Below are 21,501 nucleotides of genomic sequence, written 5' to 3'. Positions count from 1 at the left end.
GTTCGTCTAAGTCTATCTTATCTAGAATTAGAATGTTTTCTACAGGTCTGCGCTGGTATTCATGAAATTCAGAGAAAAACAAAAGAAGAGAAAGATAATTCAGCAGCTTAAGAAGGAACTAGAGATCAGATGTCTAGAACATAAATTAGAACAAGAAAAATAAAAAGGACAGCGAAACAAATCCCCGGCAACGGCGCCAAAAACTTGATGTGCCACAAGGTGAGAGAACAAGTTTTACCCTTAATAAAAACAAATGAAAGCCGCAAGTGCACATCTAATCAATTGTGGTACTTAGGGATCGAATCCACAGGGATTTGTGTGCCTAGTATTTTTCTACGGTCTCTAAGTTTATGTCTAGACTAAATCGGTTTTAAGGGGGTTTGGTTTTTGTCATGGATTAAACTAAAACTAAAGAAAGCAAAAGAATCTACCCTAAAAAACAAGTAGAAAATCGAATGGGAGCAAAGTGAAGCAAGCAGAAAATCGAACTAAGCAAATAAAAATGCAGATCTATGAAATGACTAAAAATGCTGGAGTTTCGGGAACTCTACAGGGATCATAATCGGTTTCAACACTAGGGATCATAGATTAGGATTGACGGATATCGAAGGTTCTAGAGCTAGAGTATGGCGGTATGACTACGTCACCTTTGTGATCATAACCAACTGTCTCTCGCAACCCTGACCAGTAGGTTTCCACTCTGGCCCTGGAAGGGAGAAAACGCAAGAGCTGCACAGGACTCATCAGTACTCACGACTTCGCCGTAGGTAGGTTTCTATTTCTATGGAAAAATCGCATGTTTCATTCTTGGTCAGATACTTAATGAAAACTTTCGCAACACTAACTATCTAGATCAGATACAAGGTGATCAATCAAGCATACATGCATTAAAGTTAAGAATAAACATAGTTAAAATCCCAGATCTGAAAACCTAGATGTCTTAATCGATTATGAGAGCCCCTTCCGGGAACCTTATGCCCAACTCGGGATCTACTTAGCCGTGGCTGAGGTCGACATCATCATTGGTTTTAATGAAAGCAATCAAAAATAGTAAATAAAAGAGATGAATGAAAGCTTCTCGATTGATGAACTCAGAGTTGAAGAATTCTCTCTAAAAATCGCATAAAACGTCTGGGAAAAAGGGTTTCTATAAAAATATGAAAGGTGATGTCTAAAAACGACCTAAATGACAAGTATTTATAGTCTTCAATACTCCAAGGTCTCTAGGATTCCGGAATTGAGGCTGGGAAATGACTTGGGCTTCAGAAATGGGCTTCTTAAGTCGGAGATGTCTGGTTGCGGTCGTGTGAAGTGTAACCGTGGGGAATGCGGGCTTGGCCGCGGTCATGCGGCTCTGGCTGCGGTGGATGGGCTGTTGGCCGCGATCGCGTGGCTTGCCGGCCGTCTTCAAATGTCTTCGGGGCAAATGGAATATCTTGAGATCCAACCGTTGGTATGTCTCCAAACCAAGTGCAATTGAAAGCTGGTTGAGTCTTCTATTAAGTGTCCAATTTTGAGGGTGATCAGACGGTGAGAAGGTCTTCGTCTCTCCATGACAGTTCTGACGGTCTGAATTTATCTAAAAGAATCTTTTTGTTCTAATTTGCGCATTTTTCTCCCAAATTACCTGAAAAGTCTTTTAAAATCCGAAAACATAGAAATCATTTGAAAACTTTTGAAAATGGAGTAAAAACAACTGCAGAATATATCAAAGTGATCCATAAAAATGGTCAAAATCTGGTGTTATCAGATCCTCATCTAATATTTGTTCCTTTGGCTTAGTCCTGCTTTTTTTTTGTTAACAAATATACTCATTATATCATCTTGTACTAATTTTCTACCTGAAAAAATACATATCCAATGTTTTGAAGTGAAAGGGCGTTCATAATATACGTCTTCTTCATGAGCAATTGAGCATCACTGCCAAATGTTAGAGATCTTTTGTATGATCTCTTAGGACAACATAGGGGTTAGCTTCAGAAATTTTAGCAGATGCATTAGTAGCAGAATGTTTTTTAATCGCTGATTTTGATGCAGATTTGTTTGTGTTGTTATCGCCAGCAACATATTCCATAATCTTCTTTTCCTTCTGATTATGATGTGGTGTTTTTAATGGAGCAATGATTGATTCATTTATTCATTTCTACCTTTCATTTTCTCTTGTACGAGATCAAGTTTCATGGAAAAATACATCGATAGGATTGTGAGGCTCCTCAGACTATGGTTTTCCATTATGGCTTTTGTCCCATAGGAGAGGATCCAAGGGTTAAAATCCACGGATTAGACTTCATCTTCCAACCATTAACCCAAGGATCCTTTGAACTTTGAGAATCTGCAAAATTGATTGGGGTTAACGTTGCACCAAGTGATGAACTTGTGTCGGATCATATTAGCATAAATTAATAGTTGCATACAACATAAGCTCTAAGATCCCTGTTGCGTGTGCCTTCTTCTGGCTTTTTTTTTTACACAGAGTGTCTGTCTTTGTCTTCAACCAAGTTCAAGTTGTATCTATACCTCACGCCATGTCTGCTTCAACGAAAGCATTTTCTCTTTCTGCAATCTAAATTAACCACCACCACAAGATAATAATTTTTTTTTATTTGCTTTCAGTCTTCACCAGCCACATTTGTTCCTCTTTATGAGTTATTCATATTGTCGTTACCACAGGGACCTACAGACTTCAATCATCACCAGTCGACGACATCGGCGGCAGCTAAATACAATTTTGCTCTTGATAATCATAAAAATCGTGATACAGAAAAGCTGGATAGCAAGACACAGTTACCTACTTCGACCCTATTATCTACCTCGACTGATTACCTACTTCGACCCAATCCTAGAACCCACTAAATTCACTAAATTCAATAGGCCCACCTCCAATAAAATCCTACACAAATACAAATTTCTTAGACAGCCGATCTTCATCACAAACTCTCCCACACCCGACCCACCATCTGAAATAAACCAAACCATATTCCCATGACTCGACACAAATGAAACCACAAGAAATTAAAATTCAAAGTTCTTCACATAGTCCAATATCGACAATCCTGAACTGATAAACCTTCATCCTATGCAAACTCACCGGAAAAAAAAAATCGCTAAACCCAATTTTGAAATACAACTCTTATGTTGCTTTATCAACAGAAATCCTCCCTCCAAGCTGCCAACTATGAACTAAGCGTTGAAAGACCAAAAATAGAGTGGTATAATGTTTGTGGAAATTGATGCCTTTGCTCGAAATCAAACTTTTGATCTCATCCTGAGACAGTTCGGCCAAAACACGGATGCAAGTGGTTTTTTTTTTATTACCAGAAAATTATGGGCTAAAACTCATAATTCTTCCAGACTCGAAATCACGACATGTAATACTAGTTTGATCCCACAATAATCTTTTGATGCAATTGGGTTTTTAAAAATAATTTATTCCTAATATTTCTCTTGGCAGGTGCAAAACAAGACTTATGGTCAAAGGATACAATCAACAGTTTGGCCGCGATCACACTGACACTTTCAGTCAAGTAATCAAGTCAATAACAATCAAACTTGTTCTAGACATTTTCGTCACTCGATCATGGCAAACATAATAGTAAGAGGTCAACAACGCATTTTTCCAAATAATATAAGAGGAAGTCTATAAGGAATAGTCATCTTGATTCGTTGACAAGGACAATCCGACATATGTCTATCGTCATTGCAAAAAACCTACGGTTTGAAATAGGTCTCGCAAATATGGTACATGGAATTGTTAAATTTTCTTCACAGCATTAGTTTCAAAAACTCGTTGGCTGAAACTCCTTATTCACACTTCAGCTGAGTAAGAACTTTGTGTAATTGTTAATGTACATCGATGAAATTTTGGTCATATATAATAGCGAAACGATGATTCAATGTATCTTCTCCTTGCTAGATGATTGTTTCTTAGTCAAAGATCCTGAAGATCATCATTTGGGTCTTGAAGCCCATCGGATATAATAAAGTCTTTATCTCTCACGAAAAAAATTTTCTAGACGTTCTTCAACGATATATAACATGACTAACACACAAAAAAAATAGCAAAACCAATGGTGTCTTTGCCAAAGCTAACGTTAACATCAGGTATCTGTTCGATCCCATTGAATATCGTAAGCTAGCTGAATTTTAATTTTGCATTCACCAGACATATCGTCAATCATGTTTCACAAACCATGCACTGTCGAACTCACGATCACCGGCTGGCAGCTAAAAGAATCATATGTTACTTGGTTAGAACCTCCACATATGGCATATTTTTCTTAGCAAATAACACACTCATGCTTCATGTCTTCTTACTCTTAATATTGACTAAGCCGGAGACTCCGACGACTATTTTTCCAATATTATTTATCTTGAAAGTCACCATATTTTTTGAATAACAAAAAAAAAAATAAGTCAATCGATCTTCCACCGAATGTAAATATAGGCTAGTTGCTAATACAACCTCAAAAATTTGTTGGATATGCAACATTCTCACAAAATTTTGCATCACACTTCCAACCACTCCTGTGGTCTACTGTGACAACGTTGGTACCACATCCCTATGAACAACTTGATGGGCCTCAGGTTTGCTCATCTTTTGCAAGCCCGTTGGACTGTAAATTTAAATTTATAAAACTCTAATGTCTGAAAGTGCACGGATTTATATTGCAGAACTTAGGGTATCGATCCACAGGGAAGATGTCTAATTTGCGAGAAAACATCAAACTAGGAGAGTAAGCGAAGTCATAAACTCATGGGGGTTTGGGATTTTTGGTTACGGGATCCTAAACTAAACCTAATATAATATTTACGGGAAATAAAATGCAATGCAAATGAGTTGCTTAAAGAATATCAAAAGGTGTTTGACTCAAACTAAAGATAGTGGGCGATTTAGACTTCTCCGGTTTACTCTTATCGATGTCAAAGCATTTCCAATTAGCTTCCGAGCGATTTATCCTTATCTATTTTCTGGGATCTGCATGGAACTGGAATAGACATATGTATGATTAACCAACTCTCGTCATCTTAACCAACTGATCAATTAAATCTGATAATTAAGTATCGCTCTCATGCCAGGAATAAGATCATGCAGTAACTATTGAATTCGTTTTCTCACATCTTCTCTACAGGTAGCTCTCAACTCCTGTAGCGACTATGTTCTTCTGAAGTTAGGTATGGATGATCTGATACAGCACTCTCGTGGCTCTGATTGATCCTAGGCTCAGAGAATAGGTCATGAATCTACTCTCATGCAGTATGAACAACTTAGAAGAGATGAGATCCAGAATATGGTTTAGAAACTTAGAGATCCTAATCGAACATGTATCCTTCAAAAACTCTTTAGAAACTTGACTCTCTGGGACTAATCTACATGATGCAAGAAATGATAAAAGACATGAAATATGTAGAAGAATGAATCAGAAAAGCTAACTAGATAAATAAAAAAGTGAAAGAACAATGGATCCAGGGAAGAATCCTCTTCTCCATCGCCTAACCCTAGAAAGACAAAGTTTGGTGGCTCAAAATCTCATTACAGAAGCACACACCCCTATGGCTGCTAAAAATGTATTTATAGGTCCTAAGGTCTTCCAGATCTCATTTAAGGCTTCTCTGAAGAGGAATGGTGAAATGGGCTTTGATGTTAGGCCTTGTGGCTCGGCATAGATCCACTGGGGGTGGGAGTCTTCCGGGGTAGGTGAATTGCTTGTTTGCTGCGGGTGAGAGTCTTCTGGGACTGGTGAATTTGGTCAACTTGTTCTCCATGTATCTTTTGATTGTACCGTTGGATCTTCCTAATGTAAAGTGTTATGGAAAGCTGGATGTCTCCTCTTGAATGTCTCCAAATTTGAGCTGGATCAGACGGTGAAAGTCTTCATTTGAGGATGAACTTCTGACGGTCTGACTATGAGCTAAAAATGTGGATTTCTTCTATTTTGCTATCATTTTTCCTAAGTTTTCTGAAAAGAACCTCAAAAATACAAACATAGAGAAATCATAATAAAAGTTCATAAAATTGATTAAAACCTTTGAAAAAGCATTTAAAATCAATAGTAAAAATAGGTACAAATACAGTGTTATCACAACTCCGGTCTTCCATTTGAGAATGAAACACATAATACTGGATTATCACTTTATATGTGGATAGATTCAACATGGCATTTTCCGAATTTCTGATGTCAACACCAAAGATCGAACGACTGATGCTCTTACAAGGCCATTACCTCAACTTCAACTTCGTTTCCTAGAACATGACAAGATTAGAGTTGCAACCACCCCTCTAAAGAGTGTGTTAAGAATATTAAAAACAAAATTCATTATTCTCCTCCTTAATCTATGGCAATCCTCATTCCTCAATCAGTATCCCTGTAACTTTGTTATGTCTATAATTCTCATTTACTATATAATTCATATGATGTCACTACTGTTGTATATGTATATATTAGAGAGCTCTCTCAATTAATAGAATCATCTGTTTTCAATACTCTTTATACTTTCATTGTATATTTTATGCTGATAAAGCACAGATTAATATGTAACTTTATATATAGAAACAAACTCGCTAGACTTATTTGTGAGTAAACATTTTATATTTGTAACTAAGAAACAAAACTAGTTTGATCTAAGATATATTTAAATAGTTTATAAGTCATTTTCATAATTACATCCTTTTTGTAAGAAACCATATCTGTTTTTTGACATGACAATCTAAATGTTCAAGTGGACTCCCGTGTGGGCACAAACGGTGAGGTGGGAGAGAACAATCTTCTACTTAATTCGTATGGCTGAAATTTATGTTGTCGTTGTTGTATAAAATTATCACATTTATAAACTTTGTTGTCATTGCCTTATTGGCAAATTTTGTCACTTTTTAAAACTTTCTTAGTTGTTTACTTTTGTGTTGGTCGAAAGTTTTTTTTTAACTTTTCTTAGTAAATCCACGGTATATATATATATATATATAATAACCGTAGTAAGTAACATTTTGTGCCGTTTGAACTCCAAACCTTGGTGTAAAAGCTTTGGTAAACCACCAAAAATACTAATGACGGCTAAATTATGCAAACATATATACATAAGCTAACATGTTTAAACAAAAGAAACAGAAACCTAATATTCTAGACAAAGGGGTTTCCTTTTTTTCCTTTTTTTGTTTTAAAGAACGAGTTCTTTTATTCATAATGGCGGTTACAACAATGACGAAAATCCTATTGTTTTAGTAGGTTACAACAAGTGTAAAATTTAGATCACAATCAAATGACCTAGCAAATAAACCGAGTCCTCCGCTTCGGTTTAGCAGAAAGATTAGCACCAAGAATCGATTTAGCTACGGCCACCTCTATTCCCGCGACCACGGTTTCGACATCTAGCCGCTACAACTTGCCAATTCATCTCCTTCACTTTCGTTGATGGTTTAACCGGTCTTTCTCTAAGGATTCTTTTCCCTGATGGTGTCATGAGATCCATTGAACCATAGAAACAAAACTAATAGAAATAACAATCTATATTATACACATAGTAACATTTATAAACAGTTTCCATCAAAAGTCATCATTACAATGAGAATCAATATCTTATCTTGTGGCTATATCATCCTTCGCAACGGTGAAATCCCAGACATCACCATACTTGTCATTAAAGTCCCAGATGCTCATCGTGTTGTAGTCATTCATGAGCTTGTCACGAGCTCCTCTCTCCAATTTGTAAATCTGAGGCTCAAAGTTGTGTGGCTTGTCTGGTTTATTCATCTCTATTATACAGAACACTATCGTGAACAACCCCGCACCTATGAACATATACTCACCCTGCAACACATTCATACACACAACTCCTTTCCTTAGCAAACAAGAGAAACTTGACTAATGAGTGACTCTTAAATAACAATCAAACACTAGAAAATCCACAATTTTATTAAATCTGTTTGAGACAAGGCTTATAAATCCACAGGTTTTACTAACTTTTCTCTAACCAACTCGCAACATCTATAATCTAGTTTCAGTCCTAGGCCAGTTATAGCTCAAGTTGCACTAATGAAAACTTTGTGTGAGAATATCCCACATTGGGAATTTAGATTGGACCTAAGTAATATATAAAGTATATAGACAAATTCACTTATTACCAATTAGTTTTGAGTGTAAGCCTATGATAAGCTCATATTCATCATTTTGGAAGAAATCAAAAGTTTTAAAAGTTACCGGAGCATCAAAATACATCCCGGCAGCTATAGCAGGAAGAAATATCCAAGAGATTAAACCTGCAAATGCAAACAAAACCAACGATTTTCGAGTTTCAATCAATAAGAGAGAGACAAAACATAACCCATAAAAAAGCATCAAAAATGGGGTTAAAATGGATAACCTTGAAATCCAGATGGAGGATTAACTGCAGCAATGTCATCTGCAACAGCTCCCCAAAATGTTCCTGAAGAAAACATTTTAAAAAAACAAATTTCATGAAGACAACAAATCATTTGGCTGATAAAATAAGAACAAGAACCAAGAACACGAAACAAGAACAAGAACAAGAAGAACAAGAATCAAAACAAGAACAAACAATAAAACTAAAATTTACCCTTTTCAACTTCTCCTTCGTAGTAAGTATGAGCTCCATCGTAATAACCATACTTGAAATCCTCCTGCAACGAAACCAGAAACACCCGAAGAACAAATATCACCAAATCTCCCACGAAACCTCCAAGAATCCATACTCAAATCTTACCATTTCAATGCTGTTAAGCTCGAATTGACCAATCGGGTCTTCGTTGATGTCTGGTTCGATCTGCGATAAACCGGCCGCCGAGACCAGCTTCGCTAACTTCAATCTCCGACAAGAGGAATTGACGTATTTGACGACATTGGGAGATAAACCGTAACCGACGGTCTTCGAATCGATGATTTTTGGGATCGATTTGGGAGAGAGAATCGTGACCGTTGAATTTATCGTTGCCATTTTTTTGTAGCTTTATCTTCTTCTCTCTGTTTCTTGCTTGTGTGTCTCAGAGTTTTGGAGCCATATGAAAAATCCGCGCTTCTTTTTTCTTGTGTAAGCGAAGAAGAATAGTGATTACTTACTGACTGTTATATTATCAAATGACAAACAAATCTAGAAGCGCCACGTGAAGACTATTATACTCATTGTTAACGGCCCAACTTTGTCCTTAACTGAAATCAATACTATATGTTCGGCCCAATTTTGGTTCGTTGGTCCAAATTTATGTGACGATCATCACTCCACATCATTTATAGATTCAACTACTTTTAGACAAAATCGATACACATTAATCGGATGTTGAGAGAAGATCTATTGTCTAACACTCTAACTAATTAATCAAAGGTGAATCAATAACTAATTGAGTTTCTTCTCAATATTATTGCTTTTAATATTTAAATAATGTTAAATACATTTTTCTGTCTTTTTATCTTTAATGATTGTTTACAAAATTATTATTATAAATATATTAATGGTAATGCCTAAACTGATTAGTCGGATGCTTACTAAAAAAGTTCCTTAAACAATAAATTTATGTACCGCTAATTTTGTTGTTAAATTCAAGTAAGATATCTAGCTGGCCTTGCTTTGGTCTGTTTAGTTGTATAAAGGAGTATTAATTTAGGGAACAGTTAGATAAGAATCATAAACAAATGATTCCAAACAGGAATTAATTAAGGTGGGAGTGGTTGGAGGGTAAACTAAATTAAATGCTGCTCTTTACTCCCTCCGTTTCATAAAGAATGTTATTCTGACATTTTTCACACATATTAAGAAAATTATTAAAAGTATAATTTATCCCTTATTAATACATTAAATAACTTATTTTTATCTAATAAATACATTAAATTAATAGAGTTAAAACTGGAATATTGTTTAAAATTTTGCATTGAAAATATAAAACGACACTCTTTGTGAAACAAAAATACAACCTTAAAACGACACTTTTTGTGAAACGGAGGGAGTATTTAGTTAATCGTTAGCAAGTCATATTTTAGGCTACAATACAAACAAAAAATAAAATAAACAAATAATAGACCAAATTTTCTTTAATTTACTGATGGATAGTCAGCATAGAATAGCATTATGTCTCAACTACTTGGGAATTGGGATCAAATCTCACCCTAAATTAATTACAAAAATATTAAACTAAGATTTGGGTTTACTATATGGGTGGATGGATGGATTGCCACCTACATTTTAGTTATAGAAATTATAGTATAACAAATGAAAAGTCAGCAGTAATTTCAACGAAACATATTTTTAAAATAGGGACTTAAGGTACAAGTGATCCACTGATCTTGTTAGTTTTCCTAATTAATCCATCGAAGAAATTAGCTTACTGTGCATAAAAATATAAATGAAATTTGAAATATGACACACACACACAATAATAGCGCTAAGATAAATATCCACAATCAAAAGTTAAAATTAGACTAGCCATATAAAATAGCACTATACCAATCAATGACCTTAATTTTCTTAAAATATGCAAGGTATCATCCGTCAAATTTATTGCAGTAGTGACACTCGAACTCGTGCAAATAATCATTTCATTTTTTTTTTCTAGTGATTACGAGTTTTTGGATCGACATCCGTATATTCCCTAATCCAAAACCACATATATATTATAATATCTCACTTTTAATTTTTCAATGAGTTAACGATTTTTGGTTGTATTTTAACTTTGTTCATAATTATATTATCGACGTTCCAAGCTTTCACTTGGATTCATATTAAGAAAGAATGTCTATTCGTGTATAAATCATCATACCAAACCATCCAAAATAGTGTGTAAGTAAGTATTACCAAAAAAAAAATTGATTTTGACAAGCCGTTTCTTTACATTGTTTTTTATTAATATAAAAGAAAAAAAAAACTTGAATCCTCATATGCTTGAAAGTTTGTGATATATTGCCGGTTTAAAGGTGGAGAAAAATCATCACTATATTTAGAACATACTTTTTTACCTAAATACAATACTAGTTAGATTTTTTTATCTAAGAATGACTTGAACAAGTTGTCTATTGTAAAACTAATGAAGAAGAAAGAGTTGTGTGTGGTGGAGAATGGTTTTATCCAGGAGTAATTTCTTACCGGAATTGCTTCGTTTGGTAGGAAATATCTTAAGCAAATAGAATAAGTTGTCTAGTTAATTTAATATATTGGATGGCTTAACACACAAACTCCCCCCATATTGTGTTGACACATGCCAACTGATCGAAGTGATCAAATACAAAACTTCTTACGCGCATGTAATAGATTCACACGCATGAGATTACAATTTAATTGGGATCACTAAAATAGTAGGTCGGCATGTTATAATTAAGACAATGTTTTTTTAATATTTATCTATTAGTTAGTGTTGTAAATTCGCAAAAAAACAAACAAGAATAATTCGAAATCTGTAGAGCAGTGTTTTGAAACGCGGTCTTATTTTAACACATTGATCTTTGTGATAAGGACACAACGATGAACGATCTATGTTGTAGTATTCACAAAGATCGTTCATTTTTCTTGTCTAAGATCATACTAATGAAAATAGTTAAGTCAAAATATTTAGTTATGAAATTAAATATTTAAATTATTTTCTTCTGTCAAGAAGTCAAGTTTGGATCAGTTTTTGATGAGGTTCAATAGGTTTTAATATATATTCAATTTTATCTGTGGTACTATAGTATGGTCAAATAGACTATAAAAAAAATACAATGTTCAGTTTGACTTGATTCGCTCGGTCAAGAAAATCGAGTTTGGATTAGTTTCGGATGAGATTTTTAATATATTTCATTCATAATAATAAATTAAAGTGTCATAAAAATCATCTCAAAAACGCAATTTTTAAATAAAATCCTAAATTTTTTCTGTATATATAATATATGTTTGAAATATACATATTAATAAATAAATAAAAAGAAGAATTCGTTGACTTGTTGATCCGTGCCGATCCGACATTACAATCTATGAAATAATTCGATTTTTTCCCATATTAAAGAACACTCAGAAAATGTAGATTTGGTCACTTATGAGGTAAGAAAATAAAATATAAAATCAAAATAAAAATACGAAAAACAAGAAGAAAAACAAAAGAGGTAGACGATAACGTAATGGAATAGGTCAAAGCGAAAATAATAAATTCGAGAGTGTGTGTGTATCCCAATTGATAAATTCATGTCATGTGCTTTCTCCATACCACTTTGGCACTTTCAAGCTGCCACCCCAACTTTCTCCAGCTTTCTTTATTTGGCCCATTTATTTCTATAAATTACTTTCTCCCCATTGTACCCTTTTGATTTGATCCCAATTTGATACACCCCGAGTAGGTAACAAACTAGGGCCAGCCACTAAATGCTTTTTACTTACAAAATTTGGAGTTGGTTTTTTAATCCTCATCATATAAGGTAGACTTCAAATTGACAAGTATAGCAAGACTAAAAAAAGTTATTTTTTAATTATTATAATTGGTTCCAAATAGACTAAAATAACTAAATGAATAAATCGTTTCTGAAAAAATGAATAATTGTTGAAACAACTAAAAGAGCAAAATGAATAAATTGTTGAACTAAATATTTTACACAATTTTCGATAATATTTTTAAAATGTTAATAACTTTATGATATTTAAATTTTGAAAATATTATCATTATGTGTACTTTTTGAAAGTACAATTGCAAAAAAAACACTTTCTGAAAATGGTGGACTTATCTTATTTTACTCCTATTTTTTGATTTTTTTGCCCTTCTTTTTTTTTTCCTTATTTTCTATTTTTTAACTTTATATTTATATATTTACATCCATTTATAATATATATACACATAGATAAATATATATATATATATGTATACATATATATTTATATATTTCTATTCACGTATACAATACTATATAAATAAGTATGTATATACATATATATACACCTATATAATTGCATAAATATCTATATATGTATCTACGTGAACACTACTATATGGATATGTATGTGTTTATCATTAAACAATAAAATATGAATTAAAAAATATAAAATGGATATCAAAGCATTAAAAAAAATATAATTTATAGTGTCAAAATAATTATTTGATTTTTTTTTTAAATAATAAATAAATAACAACAAACAATTATAAAGAGTGTGTAAGATAAAAAGGAAAAGGAATAAAACAATCATTTATCTTAACTAAATAATAAAAAATTATATCTTTTGGTAATTAAAACTTAAAAGTATTTGTTTTAGACATTATACTTTCAAAAATTATACCTAATGGTAACACACTCTTAAATTTTAGATTAGCCAACTATATAGGCAATCAGTCAGGTGAATTTTTTTTATAAATTAAAGTTGTATAGATAGCTACCATAATGTGATATTTAATTGAGTTTAGTTTTGGCTAAATTTCATATTATTATTTTCTTGGGTCAAAAAAGTATCAAATTCTATTTCGACATTAATCAATTCGAATTATTTTTTCCTGAACTCATAATAAATTGGAGAAGATCTAAAAGTGTTGAACTTTAACCTAATAAAATGCAATCAGTGTTTTCCAAGCTTAAATAAAATACGACCAATTTTTCATTAAACTAAAATAAACTCATAATTTAATTTTGCAAGTCAAAATAATTTAGTAAGAATCCAAAAAAACGTCAACATTAAGGTTTTGGGGTTGATCATGGAAATGCCTTAAATTTAGTTTAGTAGAGTGACCTACACATTTCCTCATACTTAGTTCAACAAACTTTATTCACCTAATTTTCTATACCATGATTTAAGTGATTCTAAATTTATAGTAATACACAAACATTAAGTTCACACGAACTCTTCGAATCAAATCATGACACCTGAACAAACGTGGGTCCATACATTCAATGTCAACAAGTTGTTCGAAAACGAGGGTAGTCTCGAAAATAATGGGTCAAAGCAAGGGTACAATAGTATAACATACGCGGCCAAGTTTAGCCACCAATTGGATAAAAGTCGTCGGAGACCTCTCTTAGGTGTCAATCGCAACTGTCGAAAACCATAAAAGCTTCGTTGGGGTAGTTGCATCTTCCCTCTCTACATAACCTTTATTTATCCATTTGATTTTTTAAGTTTCGATTTTTAAATATTATTTTCCTTTTTATAAAACTTGCATTTCATATGAAATAAGAGAGTTGGTTGGTTACACTTACGAGTAATTTGTAAATTACTGTTTCTCCACAGGTATAAATAATTATTTAATTCTAAATTTCTAATTTTCACACTATTTCACACAATTTCTTAAAATAATAATACCAGTTGAGTTATATAATTTCTTTTTTTTTTTCTGTTCTTTCGTAGAGACAATATCATTGTTATTCGTTTTACTTTTACTAGTTTGAACTTGCTAGAATTATTCTTTTTTGTAAATTTTATATAAAAAAAATATTTTAAAGCTACAAAATGTTTTTTTTAAAACATACAAGTTGTTGATGATTGAAGAATATACCATTTTAGTTCTATCCTAAAACATATATTTTTTTCTTTTCGCAGAAAAAAAATATCGTTAGTATTCATTTACTTGTTTGAACTTGCTAGAATTATTCTTTTTGTATATTCTATAAAAACATTATTTTTTTCCTTAAATATTTCCCATTTCCCCTAACCACATTTATTAGCCAAGTCTCTCTCTCTCTTCCTCTCTGTCCAAAAACTTCCCATTAAATTCTCAAAACTCCTCCAACTTTTCAGGCCATTCTCTTCTCTCACACAAAACAAATCTTACACTTGACACTTCTCTTCTCTACATATTCTCTCTTCTCAATCTTCCTCACCAACAAGAACAAATTCATCATTCTCACCATGACCCATAACCAAAACGAACCTCACCGTCCCGTCCCTGTCCACGTCACAAATTCCGACCAAAACCAAAACCAAAACCCAAACAACCTCCCAAACTTCCTCTTATCCGTGCGTCTCAAATACGTCAAACTCGGTTACCATTACCTAATCTCCAATGCTCTCTACATCCTCCTCCTCCCTCTCCTCGCCGCAACAATCGCAAACCTCTCTTCCTTCTCCCTCAACGACCTCACTCTCCTCTACAATCACCTCCGTTTCCATTTCCTCTCCGCCACACTCGCCACCGGGCTCCTAATCTCTCTCTCCACGGCCTACTTCACCACCCGTCCTCGCCGTGTCTTCCTCCTCGACTTCTCATGCTACAAACCAGACCCTTCTTTAATCTGCACTCGAGAAACGTTCATGGACCGATCTCAACGTGTAGGTATCTTCACGGAAGATAATCTTGCTTTTCAGCAAAAGATCCTCGAGAGATCCGGTCTTGGTCAGAAAACTTACTTCCCTGAAGCTCTTCTTCGTGTTCCTCCTAATCCTTGTATGGAAGAAGCGAGGAAAGAAGCCGAGACGGTTATGTTCGGAGCCATCGACGCGGTTCTTGAGAAAACTGGTATTAAACCGAAGGATATTGGGATTCTTGTGGTGAATTGTAGTTTGTTTAATCCGACTCCGTCACTTTCTGCGATGATTGTGAATAAGTATAAGCTTAGAGGGAATATTTTGAGCTATAATCTTGGTGGAATGGGTTGTAGTGCTGGACTTATCTCCATTGATCTCGCTAAACAGCTTCTCCAGGTAAATATATTTTTATTGTTTAATTCGTTTTGATACTTGTTAAGATTCTGTTATAATTATTCGGTATGGTTTAATCCGGTTAGATAATGAGTCGTCGTGATTCGTGGAAAAACTTTTCTTATTTGGCGTTACAAACGTTGAAAAGGCTAACGACAGCTCATAAAATTTGAAAATTGTTAGGAACATAAAAAGTTTTAATCATTTCCGGGTCTGTCTAACTTAATAAGAATTTAATTCAAATTTACCAGCTAGATTTTTTTGGATTGACTTCGCTTTCATGTCATTATTATCTGCTATAAACATGTAAGTATGATTGAACAAAAAGAACCAAAAAAACGCGTAAATATGACTAATTTATTCAAAATCGAATCATATGTTATAAATCGAATCATAGTTGTAACTTTTTATTGTTATGATGAGTTGTATGGAAGCATAAAGGTCAAAAAAGTCACGTGTCAATGAAAATTCTGACAGTGACAGGCCTTTTGGTCTTTGGGTTGGTGGTAGTTGTGAAAATGGCAAAACCATAATGTTGTGTTAAATGACCATCGTTTTATTTTATTTATTGCATACAAAAATTGATTCCTTTTATTTATTACAATCACAACAGTACATGTATTAGGAATTTAGGATTTGTTGCATTATTATTTTACACAAAGTTAGAAAAATTAACGTGGTAGCACGTGCTTGCAAGTTTCTTAAATCTCTAATCTGGTTGGCAAGTTAAATCAAAGTTCTTGAATGAGATATACATTAACGTTAGGTCTTAGGTGCATACACATGTGACAACTACAATTAGTTTCTAAAATCTTGTTTTACGTATAATTACATATTTTTGGTACTTATCAAATCGTGACAATAATGCATGCAGGTACAACCAAACTCATACGCACTAGTTGTGAGCACAGAGAACATAACCCTAAACTGGTACTTAGGCAACGACCGATCAATGCTTCTCTCTAACTGCATCTTCCGTATGGGTGGAGCCGCCGTACTTCTCTCTAACCGTTCCTCCGATCGCAGCCGTTCAAAATATCAGCTCATCCACACCGTACGTACCCACAAAGGAGCCGATGACAACGCATTCGGCTGCGTGTACCAACGAGAAGACAACAACGCAGAAGAAACCGGCAAAATCGGAGTCTCTCTCTCCAAAAACCTAATGGCCATAGCCGGAGAAGCTCTCAAGACAAACATCACAACTCTAGGACCACTAGTCTTACCAATGTCGGAACAGCTTCTCTTTTTCGCAACCCTTGTGGCTCGAAAAGTCTTCAAAGTCAAGAAGATAAAGCCTTACATTCCTGATTTCAAGCTAGCTTTTGAGCATTTCTGTATCCACGCGGGAGGCAGAGCCGTTCTTGATGAGATAGAGAAGAATCTTGATTTATCCGAGTGGCATATGGAGCCGTCTAGGATGACGTTGAACCGGTTTGGTAATACTTCGAGTAGCTCGCTTTGGTATGAGCTTGCTTATAGTGAAGCTAAAGGGAGGATTAAGAGAGGAGATAGGACTTGGCAGATTGCTTTTGGATCCGGTTTCAAGTGTAATAGTGCTGTTTGGAAAGCTTTGAGAACGATTAATCCGAAGAATGAGAAGACGAATCCTTGGAGTGATGAGATTCATGAGTTTCCTGTTGCAGTTCCTAGGATCACTCCGGTTTCGTCTTCCTAATTTTTTTGTTTTAATTCTTTTGGTGAAACATTTGTTATGTTTTTATTTAATGTACTTATGTGACATATATTATTTACTAGTATTAATTATCTTAACATATGTATATGGTTTCATTCATGTGTGCAAGTTTGCCACGTGTTACAACGTGTCAATCAATAATGATACGTATATGGTTCGTGTCAATGTACTTGAAACCTGTAATAAAATTGTATCTTTCTAAGAAATGATCTTAATTAGAGCAAACGAGAGAAAATGTCGCAGAGTTGTGTTATGTCTTTAGTTTCTACAAAACTTATGAGAGGATCTTTCTTCTTATTCTCACCCAAGGCTAAGCCATGGTGCACACGGTTAATCGGAGCGGTGAAATCGGTCTCGTGTACTACTAAACCGGTTAGAGGGTTAATGTCCTTGACTAACACTATCACCCAGTTCGATTTCGTTAGCCAAACCGGAGAACCGGAAATTCAATTTCCCGGTGGGTCACCCTCCGAGGAAGAGCTACCTTCACGGCCAAGTAAAGGTCCAGAGTGGGCTCCGTTAGAAGTTCCAGAGCTTCCTTATATACCGGAGATAAATCCGTCAGAAACTCCACCGGAAGTTACTACGGTTCCCAATGATCCACCACCGCTTGGACCGCCGCAAAATCCAGGTCCTGAGTTTCCGGTTCCACCATCTCCGTCTCCACCAATGCCAGATACCCCAGATCCACCCGTGCCTGAAAGACCACCTGATATTGTGCCTCCGAACTGGGAACCACCTCGCACACCGGAGATTCCACCGCCGGGAATCGACCCGCCACTGCCCGGAATAGATCCGCCACCGCCTATGGGCCCCACAATCATGTAACAAAACATACGTAAAACTCTGTTTTTCTGCAATCTTGTCTAAATTAGTTTTTTTTTTTTTTTTTACTTTCTAGATTACAGTTTATGTTTCCTTGTATAGTACGGTTGAACACAATCACAAGAGTTCTTCTTATTAACAGCAATACGTAAATTTGGTACAAATCGATGCGACTCGATGACAACGGAGACGCAAAGAACACAGATGTTTTATACAAACACACATTGCTTTTATTGTAAGCTTCTTGATATACAGAGCTTGGTACGTAGCAAACAGAGAAATTTGTAACTTGTGGGACACGTAACCTTTGCATTTAAGCGGTAACGACAGCTTCCGAAGCCCTTCCATTACTAGCCTCGGCGTTGAGACTGTCGTAGTAATCAACCAACACTTTCCAACCAGAGGGACACATGAAACCGTCTGGTGGGTTCTCTTTCTTCTTTGCCAAGGCACGCATCTACAATAATAAAACCCCATCCATATGTATGTCTCACGAAAGTATGAATCTTGGATATGGAAATAGATCGTAGAATCAGAGTATACCTTGGTTCCTGATATGAAGAGGAAGTCTTGAGACCTGGAAGGATCAAAGAAGGCCATCTTCCCCTGAGTTGTATCATACGCAGCAACCTATGCAGACAAATCCAAAATCTGTCAGACTTAAAACTTGCAAAATTTTAAGAGTTTGGAGCTAACGATCTTAATTGATTGAAACCTTAAAGGGAAGAATGTTGAGCCGTTCAAGTCCCGGTGCCATACTGAGCACTTTCTTCCCGTGATCAGCATCATATAGATCCCTCTTCTCTACCGGATGGCCCATACCGGCTGGATCGCGACCAACAATGTAGAAATTGGCTCCCGCGTTGATCCTAGCTTTGGCATGCCACTGAACCTCGGTCGGGCCAGCATAGTGCATCGGAGATGGGAAGATTGAGACTACAGTCGTCTCTGGATCCAAAACACCATCCTCAAGCACCTACAAGATCAAAGCAACAAACATATTCACTCCATATACAACCATAATCCTTGAGCTATCTAATGATAAAGAGTTTCTTGGGAGAGAAGGAAGCGAAAATAAGGGTTTGTAGGGGAAGAAAGGGTTTCTTGGTTTCCCTTTCATTAATCAGGAAACAGCAATTTCAACATTTTCACTCCATATGCAACAGAATCTAAAATCATCTCAAATGTTTGTCCTGGAGGAGGAAATTGCTCTGTTACTTGGAAGAGAAGGAATCGAAAATAAGGGTTTTTATTAGTACATACCTTCTCGTGTTGCCTCATACGCCAGCTGAGAGGTACATCGTCTGCTTTAGTGAACCCTCCAAGTGGATTCAGCAACAAGACTGGGTTTTTGTAACCCATCTCAAGAAGTCTTCTTCGAGTATCGGTCATGAGAAGTGCGTGACCATTGTGTACAGGGTTCCTGAGCTGGAAGGCGAAAACCGCGTCCGCGTCTCGCCTCGTGAACTCCTCGCGGAGCTGAGATGGTGATAGACGGAACCGGTCGAGACCGTCGTTGTACTTGACCGGCTCCAGGACTTGTAGATCGCCTCCGATTAACCAGTCTCCGGATTTGGTAATTGCTTCTTCTGCGTAAGGAAGACCTGGAGCTGTTGTTCCCCATGTTCTTGCTATACGCTCTTCTTTTGGGTGCTTGTAGATCTCGATGCTGGCTCAAAACAATCACATCAGAATCAGATTAAACTGAGAATTTCACAAGTTAGGTTCTTATGCATACAAATCCGCAGAGATTTTCAGGGAATCATGTTTGATTTTGATGTGAAATTGAAAATGCAAAAACGAACTCACTCGCTGAGAATCAAATCAATCACGTCAGAATCAGTTTAATCTACTCGAGAATTTCACAAATTCGGTTCTTATTCATACAAATTCGCAGAGGTTTTCAAGGAACCATGTTCGATTTTGATGTGAAAATTCAAAATACACAAAAGAAACTCACTCGCTGAGAATGGCGATTGGGTTACCGAACGAGTCAACGAGCGTGACTCGGTCAGAATCGCCGATTCGACTCTTCTGCTCGTCGTCGATCGCAAGCACGATCGGAACCGACATGTTGACGACGGAGCCGTCTTCGAGCCGGATCGAGTTAAAATGAAGTGTTTGGAGGAACTCGGACTGTCTCATGAACCCACGGAGCGGAGAAGCCCAGCCTTCGCTGAGCACGTGTACCCACTCCAGATCCACGCGACTCAGCCTGATCCTTACCGGAACCGTCTCCGCCTCGCGTTTCATCACGCGCCGCCGCGATTCCTCGACGACGAGGTCGACGAGTCTCCCTCCGTCCGGCTCGATCAGCGCCGATTTCGCGACGAGAACGCGGCGACGGAGAGAACCCCCGCGGCGACGGAGAGAGATGAAGGGGGAGGATCCGGTGACATAACGGGAAACACGGTGGTTGTTGTGGAGAGGCGAAGATCGAAAAGAAGAATCGGAGAAGACGGTGGCGGCTGAAGAAGCCATTGAAGGCTGGAAATTAAAGATTAATTAAGAAAACTTGTTTAAGCGTCTCTTAAGAGTGCATTGATTAATCAAAAAAGCTTGTAATTAAGACACATTTAGTGGATCCATGATAAAATTGGACTATACATTATACATTAAATAATAAGTAAAAATATCGATGAGTGGATAATGAATGGACATTGGTCTAATAACGTTCTACTTTGATGTGTCAATTAGCACCTAATACCATTCGCCCCACCAGCTAAACTTTTATTTATTATTATTTGATTAGTCCTCACTAAAGGACAACATAACAACTGTTTTATTTTTTTTCCTTCTGAGTAAAGACAAGATTTGTTGAGAGAAACTATTGTAAATATAAATATAATTGTTTCTTTGTAATAGTTTAGGGAATTGGGATACACGTATCGAGTTATGGTGGGATTAACATGTTTTTTTAAATAACATTAAATATACTCATATGATTTTATGGTATAACTGCATTAATTAAAATCTATTATATAACGGGAGAATTTTCTCTCCATCTAAGATAAGATGTCCACATCAACATAGAAAAACAAAACTAAAATTAATGACTTAATTAATTCACACATTTTAAATAATATTATTTTTAGTTAATAAAAGAAAAACACTAACACTAAATTTAATGACTTAATTAATTCACACAGTTTTCTCTCCATCTAAGGTGTTCACATCAGCATAGAAAAACAAAACTAAAATTAATGACTTAATTAATTCACACATTTTTAAATAGTATTATTTTCATTTAATAATAAAAAATACAAACACTAAAGTTAATGACTTAACTAGATTTTATCCTGTGCATTCGCACGGAATTTTTTTATAAATCTAAATTTGTAATGTAATTTATATTTTTATAGATCTAATTTTTTTAATTAGTGATAAAGATTTTTTTT

General features: G+C 35.4%; 4 protein-coding genes across 4 annotated transcripts; 2 read left to right on the top strand and 2 right to left on the bottom strand.

Annotated features, from left to right (window-relative positions):
- Window positions 1-7,473: 7,473 nt before the first annotated feature.
- On the bottom strand, window positions 7,474-9,056 carry LOC18020473 (photosynthetic NDH subunit of subcomplex B 5, chloroplastic). The gene is made up of 5 exons (XM_006403133.2): window positions 8,716-9,056; window positions 8,569-8,632; window positions 8,356-8,418; window positions 8,193-8,251; window positions 7,474-7,802 (listed from the first exon to the last, which is right to left on the bottom strand). The coding sequence occupies exons 1-5, from the start codon at window positions 8,944-8,946 to the stop codon at window positions 7,572-7,574; spliced, it is 648 nt and encodes a 215-aa protein (XP_006403196.1). The 5' UTR covers window positions 8,947-9,056; the 3' UTR covers window positions 7,474-7,571.
- A 5,603-nt stretch (window positions 9,057-14,659) lies between these two features.
- On the top strand, window positions 14,660-17,484 carry LOC18020472 (3-ketoacyl-CoA synthase 20). The gene is made up of 2 exons (XM_006403132.2): window positions 14,660-15,585; window positions 16,457-17,484. Exons 1-2 carry the CDS (start codon window positions 14,794-14,796, stop codon window positions 17,258-17,260), a joined length of 1,596 nt encoding a protein of 531 aa, XP_006403195.1. The 5' UTR covers window positions 14,660-14,793; the 3' UTR covers window positions 17,261-17,484.
- A 10-nt stretch (window positions 17,485-17,494) lies between these two features.
- LOC18020471 (vegetative cell wall protein gp1) lies at window positions 17,495-18,228 on the top strand. Its single transcript, XM_006403131.2, has 2 exons — window positions 17,495-18,116; window positions 18,206-18,228. The coding sequence occupies exon 1, from the start codon at window positions 17,513-17,515 to the stop codon at window positions 18,104-18,106; it is 594 nt and encodes a 197-aa protein (XP_006403194.2). The 5' UTR covers window positions 17,495-17,512; the 3' UTR covers window positions 18,107-18,116; window positions 18,206-18,228.
- Window positions 18,209-20,693, bottom strand: LOC18020470 (ATP sulfurylase 4, chloroplastic). The gene is made up of 5 exons (XM_006403129.2): window positions 20,064-20,693; window positions 19,367-19,772; window positions 18,819-19,079; window positions 18,647-18,733; window positions 18,209-18,560 (listed from the first exon to the last, which is right to left on the bottom strand). The coding sequence occupies exons 1-5, from the start codon at window positions 20,582-20,584 to the stop codon at window positions 18,417-18,419; spliced, it is 1,419 nt and encodes a 472-aa protein (XP_006403192.1). The 5' UTR covers window positions 20,585-20,693; the 3' UTR covers window positions 18,209-18,416.
- Window positions 20,694-21,501: the final 808 nt, after the last annotated feature.

The sequence above is a fragment of the Eutrema salsugineum genome, unplaced genomic scaffold (assembly GCF_000478725.1).
Source record: "Eutrema salsugineum unplaced genomic scaffold, Eutsalg1_0 scaffold_17, whole genome shotgun sequence".
Lineage (NCBI taxonomy): Eukaryota > Viridiplantae > Streptophyta > Magnoliopsida > Brassicales > Brassicaceae > Eutrema > Eutrema salsugineum.
Note: the sequence above shows the minus strand (reverse complement) of the source record. Positions and strands in the feature narration are given on the sequence as shown.

Coding starts and splice junctions, on each gene's coding strand:
- LOC18020473 (XM_006403133.2), bottom strand. CDS start 8,946: ATGGCAACGATAAATTCAACGGTCACGATTCTCTCTCCCAAATCGATC. Junction 8,633..8,715: donor AGCTTAACAGCATTGAAATG/GTAAGATTTGAG, acceptor GTTTCGTTGCAG/GAGGATTTCAAGTATGGTTA. Junction 8,419..8,568: donor CGAAGGAGAAGTTGAAAAGG/GTAAATTTTAGT, acceptor TGTTTTCTTCAG/GAACATTTTGGGGAGCTGTT.
- LOC18020472 (XM_006403132.2), top strand. CDS start 14,794: ATGACCCATAACCAAAACGAACCTCACCGTCCCGTCCCTGTCCACGTC. Junction 15,586..16,456: donor TCGCTAAACAGCTTCTCCAG/GTAAATATATTT, acceptor TAATGCATGCAG/GTACAACCAAACTCATACGC.
- LOC18020471 (XM_006403131.2), top strand. CDS start 17,513: ATGTCGCAGAGTTGTGTTATGTCTTTAGTTTCTACAAAACTTATGAGA.
- LOC18020470 (XM_006403129.2), bottom strand. CDS start 20,584: ATGGCTTCTTCAGCCGCCACCGTCTTCTCCGATTCTTCTTTTCGATCT. Junction 19,080..19,366: donor GTATGAGGCAACACGAGAAG/GTATGTACTAAT, acceptor TTGATCTTGTAG/GTGCTTGAGGATGGTGTTTT. Junction 18,734..18,818: donor TCAACATTCTTCCCTTTAAG/GTTTCAATCAAT, acceptor TTGTCTGCATAG/GTTGCTGCGTATGATACAAC.